The following is a 20,523-nucleotide window of genomic DNA, read 5'->3' as shown; positions in this document are numbered from 1 at the left end:
TATTTACTGTTATTTACACTTAGCTAGATTAATGCGATGGTGTTGTGCTTATTATGCTGCTCTCTTTTTTTCCTTGTTTTCTCTTTTTTTTCTCTCAACAGGTGATCCGGGAGATCTTTTTGCTTTTTAAGTGTCTTTTCTCACTGTCCCTCTTCCCTGTTTTTCTTTTCCTTCCTCTCTTTTCCCTTTCCTATCTCCTAGCCATGTCTGTCCCTTTTGCAACAACTGAAAATAAAATAAAATAAATAATAACAACAATGGTCAATCAAATAGACCAATACCGCAAGGTCGTGATGATCCACTTGTTAAAGTAAATCCGTTGGATATCTTTGTTGGCGTTCAGACAACAATTCTGACGGCTAAAGAACCAAATGTGACAGGCAAAAAAGAAAAGAAAAGAAAAAGACATGTTACTTAAAATCTTGCATAAAATGTGTACCCTTTGACCTCTCTGTGTGTTAGAAGAAGAGAAGGCAAAAACAAAAGCAGTCAGTGGATAAGTTTTTGGTCTCTTTGTGGTGCAATCATCCTTAATAGGACTACAGAAAGCAGAGACTCTTTATATTTGACATGTGATTAGTACAACAAATTTCATTTATTTATTTTTACAAGAAACTTAAGAGGTGTGTGTTAATTGGAAGCATCATATTTGGTGTGAGGTTTGGATAGCTGGAAGATTCTGCAGCACTGACTGAAACCACCCAGAACAGCACCGATACCCATTTACAGAGCATCAATAACACTGGGGACTATTAGAAAATACCCACTGTGGTCTGTGAACCCTGCTGTCATCTGGAGACAAGTATCTGCTGTTGCTCCAAAGGTGAATCTGAGGGGAAACATCAGAGCATGTTTCTTTTCTCAGGTTTAGAGATTTTTAAACTTATATTATATTATATTATATTATATTATATTATATCACACACACACACACACACACACACACGCACACGCACACGCACGCACGCACGCACACACACACACACTCTCTCACACACTCTCTCTCTCTCGCTCTCTCTCTCTCTCTCTCTCTCTCTCTCTCTCTCTCTCTCTCTTTCTTTATAAATCCTATCAAGCAAGCAGCAGAGCTGTGTGGGCAGAAAGTTGAAGAAAAAGCAGCAGAGCTGCTTGCCAGTACATTCTGCTCAGCACCCCAGACAGCGAACAGCGAAGAGAGCTAGAAAACAACTTTCAATCAATACTGGACAAATACTCAGGAATCGGAAAACAGACGTGACTTTGTTCGGGGACTGATTATTTGAATCTGATTACAGAGAGACTCTGACTTTTCCTCTTCTAGACATAGTAAGCCCGTTCTTGTCTTGATCTCTGCATAAATCTTTACTCTGCGCGATTTAAAAATGTTCTCCTTTAAACGCATCGAGCCTTTAAACAAAGGCTCAAGATATTCAACCTTAGCACACACATTCATTAATGACACATTCATAATTATAGAGCGTGTAGTCAAAAAGATGTGTCGTGCGTAAAAGCGGTGGCACCATTCACAGCTTGACGCACAACACGCCGGATGACTTGTGAGTGGTTCCAAAGTCAGATCAAAAGAGACGTAAACAGTCAGATCTATTAAAAAAAAAAAAAAAAGAAGAAGCAAAGATAGAGCTGACAAATACAGCACATCATCATCTGTGACTCAACTGCTTACGGTCTAATTCCTCATACGACTACACTACTGTGAAGCTACGTGTATGATACGCTAGGATGTGGAACACCTGCCTCACTGGAGTTCGCTCAGGGCGCACGGGGCGCACACAAAGCTTTAGAATTATCGGAGGAGTTTAATGTAGTGATTATTGGTCTTTCTTGTGCACGGACTGTTGATTGAGACAAACTGGATTGTTCCTTTTTATAGTTCAAAATCACCTTTTCATCGTTTTACTTCACATTTTAAAGCGTGGGGGCTGCTCCGGCTTCTGTCTCGAAAGCATGGGAAAAGAAGAAGGAGGAAAGAGTTTCTTCTAAATCACTGGAATCAAGCCACCACATGGACTGTGAACAATGGAGCAACAAGACCAAAACCTCTGGCATCCCTTTTCATCCGAGCTCAACTCCTCTACATCCTCACCTATCCTCTTCTCTCATCCTCGCCTTTTCAACATCTCCTCCAACATTTCCACTCAGAGTGTCCCCTTTCAGGGCAGCAGCACTCTGATGACCGCAGTCATATCCCTCACAGTCTTCGTGGTGGGTCTGACCGGCAACACTTTGGCGATCTATGTGGTGCTGCGCTATGCCAAAATGAAAACAGTCACCAATATCTACATCCTGAACCTGGCTATGGCTGATGAGCTGTACATCGTCGGGCTCCCCTTTCTTACCACACAGAATGTACTCTCCTATTGGCCCTTTGGCTCTTTCCTGTGCCGCGTGGTCATGACTGCAGACTCCATGAACCAGTTTACGTCTATCTTCTGTCTCACAGTAATGTCGATTGACCGTTACCTGGCTGTGGTTCATCCAATCCGCAGCACCAAGTGGAGACACCCCCGCATAGCGAAGGTAGTGAGCGCAGCTGTGTGGGCCGTTTCCTTTGTGGTGGTCCTGCCAGTGGTCATCTTCTCTGATGTGCAGGTATATAATTCAGTCGTGTGCCAGTGAAAACTTCAGATAGGACACCGAAGCATGGTAATATGACCGCTCCTAAAGCGAGAATTAAGCACTGGTTTAATGGCCATATTGGTAGTTGTTACAGATTAATAACTACGTTCCTCTACAATCTTTGAACAAAGGTATTTTTTTAAAAGAAGGAACAACTATAAACGACAAATGTTACCAGTAAAACAAAAACTGTAAATAATAATAAGAAGAAAAAGAAATAATAATAGTTACAAAAATCCAAGCTAAATGTCACAAGAGGGTTTTTGTGAAACATGTTAAAAACACTGAATTTTCAGCACTGTTAATGGTACTATTTTTTATTTCTTTTTATAAAGTGTGTTTGACCTTCACGACTGTTTGCTAAAGTAAAAAAAAACATTTGACAATAATATGTTCGACTGTTCTTTTGGAGACTACTTGGAGTTCTAGCTCACTCCCTGGTATTTCTGTATTTGTGTTAAGCTAAGCTAAACATAATTCCCCATTCTTTGAAATATTCATTCACATAATGCAGTGCAATGCATTTCGCTTTAGCAATGATTCTAATTGCAGTATAACAAAACAAACAAAAAAAGCAGGAATTTGATGGAGGTACTCAAATCAAGTGGTTCCCAAATAGTGCAACCAGTGCACCATGAGGCACCATCATATTTTTTCAAAACCATATGTTATGATTATGCAATATACAACTGCACTTCAAGTTGAATGAGTTGTTATATTATCATGTCAATCTTTTCTGTACACTCACTGAGAGGTAAATATAATATCCTAAAAATTCTTTGAACGAACGTGTCTGTCGGTGCACCTTGGATGAATTACCAGATAATGAGAAGCATTACAGTCTAAATATGCCCTGAAAGCACGGAGGTCAACAAATAAGAAAACTAATTCCTTTCCAGTATGGTCCAAACCACCACATAATATCTCAAATGTAAGATGTCTTACTGCTTCTGCTGAAACAATGGTGTCAACAGTCTACATGTGTTATCTGTCATGAGAATCTGGCTAATGCACATTTGGTTCCATGCAAGATAAAGAGCTACGTGCCAACTTAACCTCCTTTCCGAGAAAATCTTTTCCTACTTCAATCAATATTAACTGAAGGCACAAAGAACATTTGTTTATGGTCTGGTAAAGTATCCAGTGAGTCAAGACAGCTAAGTCAAATGCTAGTCAAGTGGTACCACCACACCGAAAGTGTGATGCTAGGTCTAAGTGCTGGAAATTGGCAGTCAAAAGTGCCTTTATTTGATGATTCAATGTGAAATAAAACACTATCAAAATGCCAGCTGACATGGAAGCTGTTTATTCCACAGACATGAATACAAGTGTATTTGCAAAGATGCACTTGTGTAAAGTTTATGAAAAAGAAAAGTGTTTCTGCAACAACAATTTAAACGAGCAGACATTGTTAAGCTCAAAGACAGACAAAGCTGAAATGGCTTGGTATGTGCAAAGGAGGGATAGTGGATATATCGGACAAAGGATGTTAAACAGGCAGCAGTCATGCAGGAAGAAAAGAGGAAGACTAAAAGATAAGATTCATGGATATAGTGAAGGAGAACGTGCAGAGGGTTGGTGTAGCAGAGGAATAGGGTGAAATGTGGGCAGGTGATTTGCTGTAGTGACCCCTAAAGGAGGAGGAGGATGAACAAGAAGAAGTAGAAGATGAAGATGATGATTGACATTTAAAATTAATGGATGTGATGGAAAGCAGTGGATTAACTTCCAGATTTTGTTGTTGACTGTCTGTCAGATTCCGATTCAATTCTGAATTTACTTTATTTGTTCAATATTCATTTTTCTTTAGGATACATTTAACTCCTGCAACATGATCTGGCCAGAGCCGAAGGATGTGTGGTCAACAGCCTTCATTCTCTACACTGCCACAGTGGGTTTCTTTGGACCACTGCTCATCATTTGCCTCTGTTACCTTCTTATTGTCATCAAGGTAGATATTTCATGAAGCTCATTAAAAAGCACATTTTTAAGTTGATATTCTTTTCTCAGTCAACAGAAAGGCACGATTTCCATCCTCGTCATTATAATTCAAATCTTTTTATTGTTATTTTGCAGGTGAAGTCCTCTGGGGCACGGGTTGGTTTCTCTAAACGCCGACGCTCAGAGCGCAAAGTGACCCGAATGGTGGTGGTGATTGTGGTGGTGTTTGTGCTCTGCTGGCTGCCGTTCTTCATCATCAATATGGTCAATCTGGTGGTCATCATCCCGGAGTCCAGTGCCACTGCTGGCATCTACTTCTTTGCTGTCATCTTGTCTTATGCCAACTCATGTGCCAATCCGTTTCTCTATGGTTTCCTATCAGACAACTTTAAACAGAGCTTCAGAAAAGTACGTTGAATTTCTTCTCACCATAGCAGTGCTGTTAAAGCCCGCTAATTAGCATCTTACATCTTGTTTATCTGATCTCAACTCATTGTGTTTGTTAACTGTTGAACTGTTGTGAGCAGTGATTTTTTAGAAGGTAACATCAATTTCTACAAACTGCATCAGTTTGACAGTGCTGTATAAGAATAGGAATATAATCATAGTTTAGGGCTCTATCTATTGCAGCTTCGTTTTACTTTAAATTATGTTTTCATATCATTTTTCATCTACCAATCACAGCAGGTGATTCAACACTGCTCAAAACTGTGGTTACTAAAACATGTCCACATTTTTTTTTAAAGAAAAGAGATGTTTGCCTTTAATTTAAATGTCATTAAATTCATAAGAAATGTTTCTCCCACATTTTGTGAAAAACAATCATTTAAAAATTATTAATTTTTTATTAAAATAGTTTTTTCAGCAACCATCAGTCTGGAGCAAAGCTGGCATGTATTGTGGTATCCAGTTTAGATGTCCTGATAAATGTCTATCATCAGAAAAATATATATATCAAAGTTAAAGTCAAAATATCCAATAAATTAGAGTTCAGCAATAATAAAGAATAAATCTACAATATGATTTTTTGTCATTTTTTGGATGCTGTCATATTGTCAATAAATTTCCCAAAGCTGATCCAAGTGCAGAGAGAACATGCCAGACTGATAACAAGAGAAACAAAATCACTCGCTAAATTAAAAGACCAACTCCAAAAACGCTAAAAAGCAACACATAGAAATCCCTGGGAACTAAGGGAGAAAAAACAACAACTTGAAAAAGTGTGAAGCAAAATAGGCTGAATTTATACATGCTGGAGAAAGTGGCGATAAGACAGAGGTGAACCGTATTAAGATCAAAACAATACTGAGCGTGTGAAAAGGAATAAAAGAGCTAACCTTCAAATTTAAAAAGGAAGGTAATCAGAAAATGTCAAGAAAACAAAGCAGTGAAGAATAAACTCACACAGCTGGGTGAACACAGAAACACAAAAGAAAAAGCGGAAAACGAGCAACTTGACAGACACATGCCTGTCAGCTATGATTATTATACACCCCTCCTCTAAAACCTTAAAGAAATGAAAGAATATACATGACTAATTTCACATAACTAGAATGAGTTTGATGGTTCAGACTATCAGCACAAAATAACAACGTTATTAATAAAAGTATTGCTTTAATTTAGAAACAAAAATAAGAAAAAATTTGGTTTAATATCAGTGTTTTCACTTTGTTCTCCTTCGTTTGGGCTTGGAAAAGGATAAAGGCTTAGTTTGACACTCCCTACTGAGTGTCTGTGTCTGCAGTTGGTATGGACACCTGTATGTACAAGAAGAGGTTTACTGTTCTGCTTTTTGTCTCTCTGTTTCCTAACAGTTGCTGCCACTGAGGAAATGTTGTTGTTTTTCACTATTACCTTGCTTATTGCAATTCTCTTTCTCACTGCCTCGGAAGCCTAGACTACAAATTATGTGACCATGTTGTTAAAATGTTTTGTTGCAGGATTAGTTAAACTCTGTCTCCCACAGTTATTAAACAGTGAAGCCATGAAGCTAAACTCAGTATTAATATTTTTCGAATACAGAAAACATGAAAAAATATGTTTTAGTGAAATATGTGTAAGTAGAAAAAAAATCAGTGATATGGTTTCACTTTTTGGTTCCAGTGCTGCTATCTAGGATTGTTTTACCCCTATGGTTGACTCATCTTTAGCAGTATTATTATTCTGGTTATAGAGTGCAACATTTTTATTTCAAGTGTATTACAATCCTTTTTTTCTGAAAAAACAAACCTGGATCCAGAATACTGTTATTTTCTAGTCTGTACACCTTCAACAGTATGTTATGTTGCAGAGAAGGCTGATGTGTAGCAACCCTCTAAAGATAATAACAGCACTAATATTGTCATGACCCTTCAGGTGCTGTGTGTGAGGACCATGAGGTGCGTTGCCAATGATGTAGATGATGGTGACCCCAGTGTCCCGCGCACTGAGAAAACCACAGCACAAGACTGCATCCTGCTGTCCCCGCGTAACCAGGTCTATCACGATCCCCAGAGCAGCCAGGTAACCAGTGTGTGTGCTCATGTGGAGCTGAGGTGATGGTATGTATTGCATAATGGGAATTAAAGGGATTTGGAAAAATAAAAAAGAACAGAGATTTAAATCAATTTAGTGCAGCACTAGATCAAAAGAAAGGCATGTGTTATTTTTGTTTCACTAATATTAGAAGAACAGTGGAGACTCTCTGCATCATAAGTGCGTCACTTCTGTATTAATCAACAGGCAGGTGTGTGCATTTGTGTGTGAGAGCAGCTAATTGAAGGTTTGTGAATTAATGCTGCTGCAGAGGCAATGATTAGAAAAAATTCTGAAAGTGCCAGCGAAAGTGATTAGGTTTAGAGGAGGGAAAGAGGGAAGAAAAAGCTCTGACTCAGTCTGTGCAGTGTGGCGCTTCATGGTGTCCATTTAGATAACTAGTACAAGAGCAGTGAGGTGCATTAGATGACAGAGTGGCTCTGATGAGGCTCTTCCAGTGCTTAATCAGCTTTTCAAGGTTATATAATGCCAACTTTCTCCAAAAGTTACAGAAATTATGGATGCGCTTTGTGTAGGTCCCTTTGATCCAAAAGAGGAGAAAACATGAGACTAATAGGTATGACAGGAAAATACACGCAGGCAAAATAAAGGGAGACGTGGAAAAGAAAACATAAGAAACAAAAGTAAACGGTTAAAACTGGAAAACAAAAGAAAAAATGTTATTTAAATCACACCAGGGACCAAATACATAACAGAGTGCCTCTGACTGAAAGGTGGTGTTTATAGATTTTTATGCCTCATACAGATGATGATGATGATGAAAACAGCAGATCTAGTGTGTCATATAAATCAATGATGACAATTGTGAAAAAAGAAATCGCTTACAGTTTTAGTCTTTAAACGTTTCTCGTGGCTCATAATGGGCCTCTGCACACATAAGCACAATCGGTCTGTGTTGCTTGACATATCTATATATTTTTAAGATTTTGACCATTTTACGAATAAAAAATCTATTTAGTTTCAATAAGTAAGAACCCACTGATTTTTTTTATTGCAGTCTTGGAGATATTTCATTTGGTTGAGTAAATAAAACCCCACTTACAAAAACAAAAGATCAAACATCCACCGCGTGCATTCATGTCATGCCTCTTTTTTTTTTTTGTAATTTCTCTATTGTCTTCCCCTTTTTCATGTTCCCATCTTGCGCTTTCTTTTGTTCTTCTTCTCTCTGAAGATCTCACCTCACCCGCCGGGCTCACCAACGACTCACACTGCAGCAGACCTGCACCGCTCCACCCCTGCATGTAAGTTTCAGTCCACTTACCCAGGAACCGGACCGGCCACTACCACAGCAGCCTCGATGCTAAACTCTGTTGTAACTGCAGCTGAACCTCCCACAGTCACTGCCCTGACCACTAGCTTCTCCTCTGGTTAATTAGGGCCACATGAACAGTAGCAGAGAAACTCACACATGAACTGAGAAAGAAAAACATATTTTAAGGATTAAGTGATCGAAGTGGCAAAATTGATGCTTTTCTGCCTTTTTGTCAACTATTTTATTACTACCACACACACTCATTCTACATCCATTATAGCACATTGGTGGAAAAAAAATCACAACATTTTTGTTTATCAAGACCAATTTTGTTCCTTTCAGCAGCCTGACATAAGTGCCTTTCCAGCTATAATCAACACAGCTCCTAAAATAAACATTTACACCTTACTCCTTTCATTTTATGTTGGTCATGTAACACTGAAGAATGTATTTACCTATCAGTACCAAAAAGCCTCTTAGGACTTATTTCATTTGGTGGATGTAATTTCCTGCAGGTAGCAAATATGAGGGGTTTATTTGAGCATTATAGGGTCCTCTCTACAACAGCTTTAATCAAACAGCGCAGTAATTCATCATATTTTCTCATTTCCAACTGCTGCTTATTTCTGCTTTCTTACTTAAGTGGATAAATTGTGATGATTGAATCCGACGTCTGTATTTGCTTTGCGTAAAAGTCTTTTGTGATCTCATTTGCGTACCGTTGAGAAGTTTAAAAGAAAAAGGAAACAAAATGAAAAACGGCTCGCTTGTCTTTTCTCAAAGTAAATGTGATGCTTTGGCAGCTCTATGCTTCTCTGTAAATATGTAGCCCCCCTTAAAGCTAAAACGCCTGACATTTTTGGATATATGCTTCTTGCATTTTGTTTTTGTGTTCATGTGATGTGTGTGCACAGTAAAGATAAACTTTATTTGATGAACTGGCGATACAAGGTGTTTTGCAAAAATTACCAAAAAGAAAAATAGAAAATACACAAGAGAAAAAGAGAACAATAGCAATATTATTCACAAGAAAGGGACACATTTAAACATTAAAAAAGACCTTTCAACACATTATGCAAATATGAGTCTGTACAAGTGGGTTTTTAAAAGCTTCTGGATTTGACACAGCTGATCTGAAGGAGAAGGTATAAAAGTCTGTTCCACATTTGTTTTAAGCCCTTTTAATAGGAACTGATTCTCTGATGTCAGGAATCTGGGCACAGAATAATAGGCTAGCATGTAAACAGAGCCATTCCAGGTAACAGTCTGGTTATTTGTGCCTGTTTTACTTTGCTCTACCTAGTGTATGTATTTATTTTTTGTCTTTGCAAGAGTTGCGATGTAGCAGCATATGTTGTTATCAGCGCTGTTGGGTGTAAAATAAATGCTAGAGTAAATCAGATGAGACAGGAGACACTGTGTCTTTGGCCTTTGCAATTGCATCTAGATCATCTTAGGTACAATTTAAACGCTTAAAGCAAACTTTAAAGAACAAGTTTGAGCACAGCTTCTCCTTTAGTGGTAGTATGTCTAAAGTATTGATGTATTATTATGTATGTATTGTTTATACATTTTCTGGCTGCCATGTCTGTAAAGCCAACAACCAGTGACTGAAAACCAGTATATTGTTGAGAATATTCATTAATGCAATTGAATACTGTAATACAATAAAATAACTCACAGTAATGGGATTCGTTTACTGCAGTAGACAATCTCGCTGATGGATTGTGGGTGTTTTCCAGTCACTTTTTCATTATGTACAACGAAAGAAAATTCATATTAGTGGCACAAAGAGTGTGAGTGTAATGGAGTGGAGGCAGTGAATAATGTAAACTAATAGAAGCAATGGAATAACAAAAAAAAACCAAGGCTGATGAAAAAGGCTTTTACATGCAAATACAGCAAATGTGATGTATATTTCAACTGATATTTATAGCTGTTCAGATGTGTCATTGCTATGTGTTTTTGGGCTTCTTTTGAATAAAAGATTGTGATTAAAAACAGAGAAAGAGAGTCTGTTGTTGATACTCAGACACACTAATTACACTCAGTTATATTTATAAAGCACTTGTTCACAACAGGAGGCAGCACAGTAGTGCGGTGATTAGTACTGCTGCCTCACAGCAAGACGGTCCTGGGTTAGAATCCACCATCTGTGCGGAGTTTGCATGTTCTCCCTGTGTTTGCGTGGGTTCCCCCTGGGTACCCTGTCATGCAGGTATTGGGTTTAAATTAACTGGTAATTTTAAATTGCCCATAGGTGTGAATGTGAGTGTGTATGGTTGTTTGTCTCTCCGTATTAGCCCTGCTACAGACTGGGAACCTGTCCAGGGTATACCCTACCTCCTGTCCTATGTTACCTGGTATAGGCTCAAGTCCCCCTGTGACCCTGAATTGGATAAGTTGCAGAATGTATGGATGGATAGTTCACAACACCAGTTGTTTCAAGCCACTTATAAGGACAAGACTCCACAATATTACCTTTGTTACGACCCGGCTCAAAGCCGCAACATAAAAACGGAGATGAATAACAGAGTGTTAGTGTGAAGAAGCTTTATTTTAAAATGGCATAGCAGGTTGGCTCAAATGGCTGGTACCACCAAGGCAAAGACTAGTGAGCTCTCTGGACGCTTGCCTCAGGTATGCTTTTATCCACACCTGACTAGGTGTGGCCAGCACCAGCTGAACACACTGAGCAGATTAGAGGCTGCAGAGGGACGTAACAACCTTAATGAGCAGATGATCCTTTGCAAGCAAAGACATGGTGACAGTTGGGAAGAAAAACTTCCTTAAAGCAGGACGAGAGGTCTAAAAGAACCATGCTTGTAGGTCTGCCATTTGCCATGAGGGTAACAAGAAGACAGAAAAGAGGAGCATAGAGAGACTCTGACAACCATAAACCTATTAGTTTATGGACATTATGGAGAAAAATCTGTACTTTTAAGCAGGCTATGAGAACCCCATCAACTAGAGTCTTTACAATCTTGTAGATTAACATTTATCTAAAGCTTGGTCAGATTTTTACACCCTTCATGCCACACCTGAAAAACTGCCACAAGATCTGTATTTCCATACTCTGCAAAGGTACAGTGGGGCAAAAAAGTATTTAGTCAGCCACCGATTGTGCAAGTTCCCCCACCTAAAATGATGACAGAGGTCAGTAATTTGCACCAGAGGTACACTTCAACTGTGAGAGACAGAATGTGAAAAAAAAATCCATGAATCCACATGGTAGGATTTGTAAAGAATTTATTCGTAAATCAGGGTGGAAAATAAGTATTTGGTCAATAACAAAAATACAACTCAATACTTTGTAACATAACCTTTGTTGGCAATAACAGAGGTCAAACGTTTACTATAGGTCTTTACCAGGTTTGCACACACAGTAGCTGGTATTTTGGCCCATTCCTCCATGCAGATCTTCTCGAGAGCAGTGATGTTTTGGGGCTGTCGCCGAGCAACACGGACTTTCAACTCCCGCCACAGATTTTCTATGGGGTTGAGGTCTGGAGACTGGCTAGGCCACTCCAGGACTTTCAAATGCTTCTTACGGAGCCACTCCTTTGTTGCCCGGGCGGTGTGTTTTGGATCATTGTCATGTTGGAAGACCCAGCCTCGTTTCATCTTCAAAGTTCTCACTGATGGAAGGAGGTTTTGGCTCAAAATCTCACGATACATGGCCCCATTCATTCTGTCCTTAACACGGATCAGTCGTCCTGTCCCCTTGGCAGAAAAACAGCCCCATAGCATGATGTTTCCACCCTCATGCTTCACAGTAGGTATGGTGTTCTTGGGATGCAACTCAGTATTCTTCTTCCTCCAAACACGACGAGTTGAGTTTATACCAAAAAGTTCTACTTTGGTTTCATCTGACCACATGACATTCTCCCAATCCTCTGCTGTATCATCCATGTGCTCTCTGGCAAACTTCAGACGGGCCTGGACATGCACTGGCTTCAGCAGCGGAACACGTCTGGCACTGCGGGATTTGATTCCCTGCCGTTGTAGTGTGTTACTGATGGTGACCTTTGTTACTTTGGTCCCAGCTCTCTGCAGGTCATTCACCAGGTCCCCCCGTGTGGTTCTGGGATCTTTGCTCACCGTTCTCATGATCATTTTGACCCCACGGGATGAGATCTTGCGTGGAGCCCCAGATCGAGGGAGATTATCAGTGGTCTTGTATGTCTTCCATTTTCTGATGATTGCTCCCACAGTTGATTTTTTCACACCAAGCTGCTTGCCTATTGTAGATTCACTCTTCCCAGTCTGGTGCAGGTCTACAATACTTTTCCTGGTGTCCTTCGAAAGCTCTTTGGTCTTGGCCATGGCGGAGTTTGGAGTCTGACTGTTTGAGGCTGTGGACAGGTGTCTTTTATACAGATGATGAGTTCAAACAGGTGCCATTCATACAGGTAACGAGTGGGGGACAGAAAAGCTTCTTACAGAAGACGTTACAGGTCTGTGAGAGCCAGAGATTTTCCTTGTTTGAGGTGACCAAATACTTATTTTCCACCCTGATTTACGAATAAATTCTTTACAAATCCTACCATGTGAATTCATGGATTTTTTTTTCACATTCTGTCTCTCACAGTTGAAGTGTACCTCTGGTGCAAATTACTGACCTCTGTCATCATTTTAGGTGGGGGAACTTGCACAATCGGTGGCTGACTAAATACTTTTTTGCCCCACTGTAAATGGCCTGTATTTGTATAACGCTTTACACAACCAGTCATCCACACATTCACACACTGGTGATGGCAAGCTACATTGTAGCCACAGCCACCCTGGGGTGCACTGACAGAGGCGAGGCTGCCGGACACTGGCGCCACCACCTCTGACCACCACCAGTAGGCAACGTGTGAAGTGTCCTGCCCAAGGACACAACGACCGAGACTGTCCAAGCCAGGGCTCGAACTGGCAACCTTCCGATTACAAGACAACCTGCCAACTCTTGAGCCACGATCGCCCCATCATGATACATTGCATAAGTATGATGATAATATAACCTCATGTTTAAATAATGAAGAAATGGTACAAATGATATCCTTGCACTGAACAAGCTCAGCTCGTATGTGCAGGTATGTGTCTTCTTTCCCTGAAAGGTCTGTGGAGACAGCCCACCTAATGACCACAGACTGAATGTCAGGTTAAATCTCCTTCACTACTTACAGTAATGCCTCTGACTCAGTACCACAGCCAAATGTACAATCTCTTTATGGCATAATTTTTTTAATTAAACATTATTCTAGTCCCCAAGGACATCACAGGCATGACTGTTTGTGTGCATTTTGATGGCAGGCGATAGACGTTTTTTTTTTGTTGTTTTGTTGTTTTTCTAATCTGCTTCATTATCTCAAATACACAGCTCTGAGACGAAAGAAGAATAGATGAACAGTGGGCATCGCTTGTTATTCACAGACCCATTTACTAAGCAATATCAAGTAACAAGCACAATAATATTTATAGGGTCTGTATGTATTATTGTAGGGTCTACCTTTTTTTTTTTTTTTTTTTTTTTGCCTGTCCCGTTTGGCTCTTTTGCCATCAGAATTGTTGTCTAAAGGCAAAGAAAGATGCCCAACGGATTTACTTTACCAAATTGACCATCCCAGCCTTGCCGTAATGGTCCATTTGATTCACCTTTTATTGTTTATTTTATTTTCACTTACTGAATACGGGACAGACTTGACTGGGGGAAAGAAGGGGAGAAAGAAAGAGGGAAAGAGAAACAGCTGAGAAGAGGGACGGGGGAGAAGGGCAAAAGACAAAAACCAACAGAACGGGCAGAAAAAGAAAAGAAAAAAGAAAAAAAATGCATATATCAATCACCTGGATCACCTGCTGAGAAAGAAAAAAGAAAACAAGCAGAAGAGAACAAGAGTAATAGAATAAACAACATCACAATGATATATGGGAACATGACAGTAAATACTAAATATTAAACATTATTGTGCAGCACATAAGATCAACAGAACACAGTGTGCTTTGAGGTAGGAGCCAAAAAGGGTGTAGTTTGTGGGTGTGATCACCCGTGTGTACACCTGTGAGCATGGACGCGCTTGTTTTTTTTTTTTTTTTTTAAAGGTTCCTTCATGTAATGATCTGCTAGAGGGTGTGGGGAGCCACTGCCCCGTCCTCCAGGGTATGAAGCAAGTATGGAGGAGATCAAAACTCCAGACATCCAGAGGCCCCCAGAACACAAGAGACCAAGGAAGACCAACAGAGGGGCAGCTGCGCCACTGTCCCAGAAAGAGCTGAGGAGAGTCCCAGATGAGGGCTCACTCAGCAGCCGCGGAGCAGAAGCCAGGGGGAGTTGCAGTGACGCGCCCGTGAGCTCCGCCGGCAGCCAGCCGTGCCTGAGTGACCGAGCCCCAGGCCGAGAGGCCGGGGGCACCCCACCTCCGAAGTGGCCCGAGCGAGCCCCAGGCTCCAGGCCCCGATAAGCGGCCGCCAAGGAGTGAGCCGGTGTGTACCTGGACGCCCATCCCCGGACACAAAGAACCACCAACGCACCGACACCTGAGGGAGTCCGCCACTGGCAGGGGAAGTGGTGGTAGGGGGAGATAGGCCTCCAAACCTTGGAGGGCCTAAGATGTCCCCAGAGAGGTGGCGCCTGACACCCAACCTGACATATAGACACAGAAATACAGGCACACACATATACAAACATCCATTCCCACCCTCATGCTCTCATATGTAGGGTCTACCTTACAATATAAAGTGCCTTGAGGTAAATAAACTCGAATTGAACTGAAATCTAGAAAATATCTTGTTTTTTGCAGCTTCCCATTCTAGTGGTTTTTTGATTTATTAGTTCAGCTGTGAGCAGAGTTTCGTTCAAAATTCACTAATTTACATCAGATTTAATGGGCAGACCTGCTGCTGGCTATAAAATAATTAATACGATTTTGGTGAGAGCTGATTCCAGTGGGAGACAGGAACATGAAGTAAAAAGAAAACTGTTTCCAAGGAGAGATGTGTAAAATTTAAATATAAACTGAATTCACTTGTGAAATTGGAAATGATTTAAATCTTAGATTTAATTAAAAATGGTCAAATAAAACATATAAAGGCAAAAAGCCACCAAACCTTTCACGAATGGCTATGGCCCAGGGCTCTGAGATTGAATTAGGAACACTTAGGAATTTTAATTGATGACTGGCTCTCTTTTTTTCTCCACCTCACATTCAGCAACAGGGGAATAAATAAGTCTTAAGAGTCAAGTCTTGTCTTTGTTTTGTGCCATTATAGAGACTTGCTGCTTCCACTTTTGTCAGTGCTGCAATAAGTTTTATTTACACGTATGAATCTTTGCAATGCTTAGATATGCTGGTTTCAGTTTCCCTGTAGCATAAAGATTCATCACATACTGTATCTTAGTGGCCTTCTGTGTTAGATGACACTGTCTTATCCTTTCAATTCAGCCATGGATTCAGTTTTGTATTAAATTTAGTTTTAATTCAACTCAATTCAACACAATTAAATTTTTCTTTATATAGCGATAGCAATGCTTCTGCTGAAGAAGTGCTTATATTAATGCTTATATTAAGTCCAGGTTTTATTGTAAGTGGAAATAAACACTACAATTTACAAAGTACAAATAAATTCTTATTTTGCCAGTCTCTCTTAATACAAAAAATTAATACAAATTCTAATAAAAATAGAAATAAAGAGAGAAAAATACAAAAGGAAGTGGAAGTAATAATAATAATGATAATGAAATTCATTAAAAGACCTGAGCTTGAAAGACCTGAGCCTGATTACTTATGCCTGTGTGCAATTTTGCAAACAGATAATCAACAAATAGCCGATAATAATAGTGCACTAACAATGAACAGTAGTGATGTGGTGGGATAGGAGCACTGCTCAGTGTCTTACTCATGGCCTGTGGGGAAAAGCTATTTGAGAGTCTTTTAGCTTCTACTCAAGGCCAGAAGTGTGAACAGGCCATGTTAAGAGTGTTTATTGTCCTTAAACTACCCGTTTCTCTCTCTCTGGTCCGAAATACCAACTTATGTCATGTGTATAAGTGTAAGCATGTCTTCATTGCGTTTTATGTATTCATGTTAATGTTCAGTGAGTGTAAGCTGTTTCTTCATTGCCTCTGTATGTTATAATCAGGTTTAATTCATGCATCTTTTCACTGAGTTCTGAATTCAAACTATCTCACTTCTGATTCTTTCCAAAAATAATTTCACATGTAACAATTTGTGTATGTGTGTTTTCTATTTTTTGTTTACCTCTTTGTTGTGATCTGGTGGACATCTCTAAACCATCATGAGTTCAGGCTTCAATTTAAACCCAATTATACCCTGTATTCTCGCAGTCGTACTCCTCTGGGCTTCACCTCTCACTGGCCCCTGTGCTCTTCTCTTCACAGTGTCCTTTGTGGCCTTAAATCTCCAGCAAACACAATCTGTTTCTTCTCTGTTTCTTTTCAGTATTTTCCTTTTAGATTAAGTCCCAGCCTGGCAAAATATCACATTCAGTGCCTTCAAACAGTCAAGTCACACTGTCCTTACCAGCCTGCAGTTCACCGTGCATGTTTTCATCACGTGGTTTCTTCCATGCTGCTGCTGGTGTCGTCAGTGTGGTTTCAGTGTTAATGGTTCAGTTGCACTATCTTTTGCCTGCTGTTAATTCTTCAAGTCCACGACGTTCTGTCGGTCTTCAGCAGGAGATTAACTGTCCTTTGAGCTTCTTCTCAGGATGGGGACAAAGTGAGAGGTCAAGCTGTAAAATTTTAAGCCAAAACCTGGCCTGTTTTCCTCCCAATTCTGTTAATCTATGGTTTTGCCACTGTACTCAAGGTTCCAGGTTGAGAGGAGTCCACCTGTATTGACACACTAAAGCATACAATTAATATCCTTTTCATTTCTTTTCTTAAAACTTCCATTTGCTTCATCTGCCTAGAGTTTAACTCGTCTGTTTTCTCTCTCTGGGTGCTCACTTGTCACAGTGAGTCTCCTTTTATGGGCAAGTTCCTGTGACACACACCAAAAGCAAAAGCCTGCGCTTTCTGTCTACTTTGCACAGAGTGTACTCAGAATCAACAGAATCAGCACATACACACTTAAGATTATATTCAAAAGCATTTAAGATTATAGATTCAACTCAACAGTTTAAAGTGGTTATAACTGCACCTGTAATAAAGGCTAATTGGGTGCCAATATGTTTAAACATCTAACTACAATATCAATGCTGTAGATTATATTATTAATGCAATGGTAATGATGATGATTATTAACAATATCAGCAAAATAATTTCCCTGCTCTCCACAGTACCACAGAGGTTGTAACACAGAGGTTTGGCCTGCCTTGGATCTGAGTAAACAAATGCCAATGTTGCACACACACACACACACACACACACACACACACACACACACACACACACACACACAAGCTGCTTACACTAATTCATTAAAAAATGAATGAACCCTAATCATAACCTAATTATTACACTAATACATTTTGAGTCTCAAAAATACCTTTAAACTCTCAGGGATGCAGATTTTGTACCCATAAGGCCTGCTGGTCCCCACAAAAAAAAAGTAAACTTCCAGTTTTTGATCCCCGCAAAAATATGTAAACCTAGTAGACACACACACACATACAATTCACAAGGTTTACACAGAGTCACAGAAGATGATAAGATTTCATTAATTTTGTTGTTATGCCTCAAAAATGAATTTATAATCTCAAAAGGTTTTGTTTTGGGTTAGTTTTGGAGTTTGCACAGGCTGGTACAAGTCTTTATCAAATTCTCAAAATGGATGATTTCACAAATAATAAGCGGTTGATCTGTGAGCACGCAGGTCTAATCATAATTTTTGACACTGGTGTACAGATGTAGTTCCATACATATGTAACACACAAAGCAAAACAAATGGAACAAAAACTGTGTGTTAGTGTGCACATAAATGCAGGCTGCTCAAGATTTCTCTACTGTACATCCACAGTCACATGATACTGCTTAGGTTGCAGACAGAAAATATCAGGCTAACAGGACAGAAGCAAAAATAAATATGAAGTCACTATAATAATAACATAATTGCAGCACAGGTAGCACAGAAAGAACAGATATATACAGAAATACATGAGATATATGAGGAAACTCTTGCTGTGAACTCTACCTTTCACTTCAGAAGTTTTGTTCCTATATTTAAAACATGGAAACTGTTTCATTTATACAATGAAGTCACTGTTTTCAGTTCCTAAGGAGAACATCTGAGAACAAATGAATGTTCATTTGTATGAAATGGGTCTAAATTATTTATTGCAGGAGTAGACACAGAAAAGACAAGAAAAGTTGTGTGTCAAAGGATGATGGAGTGCGGATGAGGCTGCAGAGCAGTGAGGGAGGCTTTGGTGATGGCTGAGAGAAAAAACCCCCCAAGTAAACTGAAGGAAGTCAGAGGATGGAGTCAGACAGAGAGGGGAAATGCAAGAATAATCAAGATATAGGCAATACATGATTGTTTGAAGAAGAACAGCCATCTGCAAAAGAAGAAAGCCTGAAGGTTAGACTGAAGTGGTCTGGCATTGCAGAAGTGGCAGAGCTGTATATTTGTAGAGCGCTGCATTACGGAAATAAGGTGCAGCTTTTGCAGTTGATACTTGTTCATACTCCTTGATCTGCAATACAAACAACACAGACGACAGCAGAACCAAAACAGTAAAACTGCATGTTGTGTATGAGCTGAAAAAAGCTGAAATGCCTCTTGTTTAGTGTGATAGTAATTCTGTGTGGGTTCATCACTATGAGTGACCCCTTTCATGTTGCATACTATTTGTTCTCAATGAATACATATTCTCCTCTTAAAGCTTTAGATGGCACTGAATTGTTATTTTGCCTCATTTCGTTGTGGTTACATAACCTTATTTGAATTAGTTCAGCATCTGTTTTCTTTTTTAATTTCAGAAAACGTATTACCTCAAATAACAAACTCACTTTTTCTTTCGAGCTTCAAGGTTGCAGCCTTCTTTCTTATCTACACTGAACAGGAAGCTCACAACTTCTCGAATCATTCGAGCCATTCATGGCTGTGACTTTTACAACCATCTTTATCTGCACAGCTGACGACAGTAGTCAGTGATTAGCGTTACAATGACTATGACTATATATGACTTTTAAAGAAACACAATTACAGAACATGATTAAATTCCTCCTTTTGAATACTGTTGAGAGGCAATGAACATGACTATATGTAAGTTTTCATCTCAGCAGTCCATCATGTTCAAACTAGCATCCAGATTCATTTTGGTTTACAGATTCTTTCACTTTAGTCTTGAGTATCTTTCACTATATCCTACATATGGAAACACGTCCTAGTTTAGCACAAACTCAGCCATAAGTCATACTTCATAGAGCAAGTTTAATTACCATACAAACAAATCTGCACTTTTTTCTTGGAACCTGCTAAATAATCACTCAAATTACTGTTGTAGATAAAGTGAAGGTTATAAAGAATACAAAATACAACAACAAGATGATAGAAATATAATTATAACAATAAAAAAAATAGGCTTGTGCTCAGAATATGATTAATAGCAGATGGATAGATGGAAAGGTCTGTGAAAAAAAATTATGGTTTAGAAATTTTCTGCTGTGTTGGGTTGTACATACAGCCATGTGGAACTGGACTGATGCTACCGATATAGGATCTATGTTCATTCAACTAAAAATTTTTTTTTAAAAAACCCTCAACTTGATATAATCTCCCTCCAGGGTTCTGTAGGAAGTGTCAGTCAAAGTATCCTGTAAGGGTCAGGGATTAATTTTCTCAATATAAAATCTCTGAAATATAAAATATCTATTTAGAGTTTTGGTGTGTGGTGCACTTTTTTGCACACCTTAAGTTAACATTCTTCTATCAAATGTGCAGAAAAACAATATTCTTCTTTGTCCTCAACTTTTAATCAATAAAACTGCTACAGCAATTCTTAAAAAGTCTGCAGGCAGCCATGAATATTGCCTTAGGCTAACAAGCGCAAAGTCTAATCTGATTCTGGTACATGTCAAACATATCTGGCACCCAGGCGTACTCCTTTGGCATGCATGCAGCAGTTTGGGATGTATAGGAAGAGAGGAGAGTAAGAATCAGTTGGAAATAAGTGGGAGTCAAGTCAAATGCTCTGGGGGCTGAATAATTAAACCACTACAGAAGAGCCAG

At 39.4% G+C, this 20,523-nt stretch overlaps 1 protein-coding gene across 1 annotated transcript; it reads left to right on the top strand.

Annotated features, from left to right (window-relative positions):
- Positions 1–1,129: 1,129 nt before the first annotated feature.
- LOC101470450 (somatostatin-like receptor F_48D10.1) lies at positions 1,130–10,343 on the top strand. The gene is made up of 5 exons (XM_004539043.3): positions 1,130–2,589; positions 4,427–4,567; positions 4,693–4,965; positions 6,913–7,059; positions 8,267–10,343. The coding sequence occupies exons 1-5, from the start codon at positions 2,017–2,019 to the stop codon at positions 8,465–8,467; spliced, it is 1,335 nt and encodes a 444-aa protein (XP_004539100.3). The 5' UTR covers positions 1,130–2,016; the 3' UTR covers positions 8,468–10,343.
- The last annotated feature ends 10,180 nt before the right edge of the window (positions 10,344–20,523 follow it).

The sequence above is a fragment of the Maylandia zebra genome, linkage group LG6 (genome assembly GCF_041146795.1).
Source record: "Maylandia zebra isolate NMK-2024a linkage group LG6, Mzebra_GT3a, whole genome shotgun sequence".
In the NCBI taxonomy this organism is placed as follows: domain Eukaryota; kingdom Metazoa; phylum Chordata; class Actinopteri; order Cichliformes; family Cichlidae; genus Maylandia; species Maylandia zebra.
The sequence above is the reverse complement of the archived record's forward strand: the minus strand, read 5'-3'. Positions and strand labels throughout refer to the sequence as shown.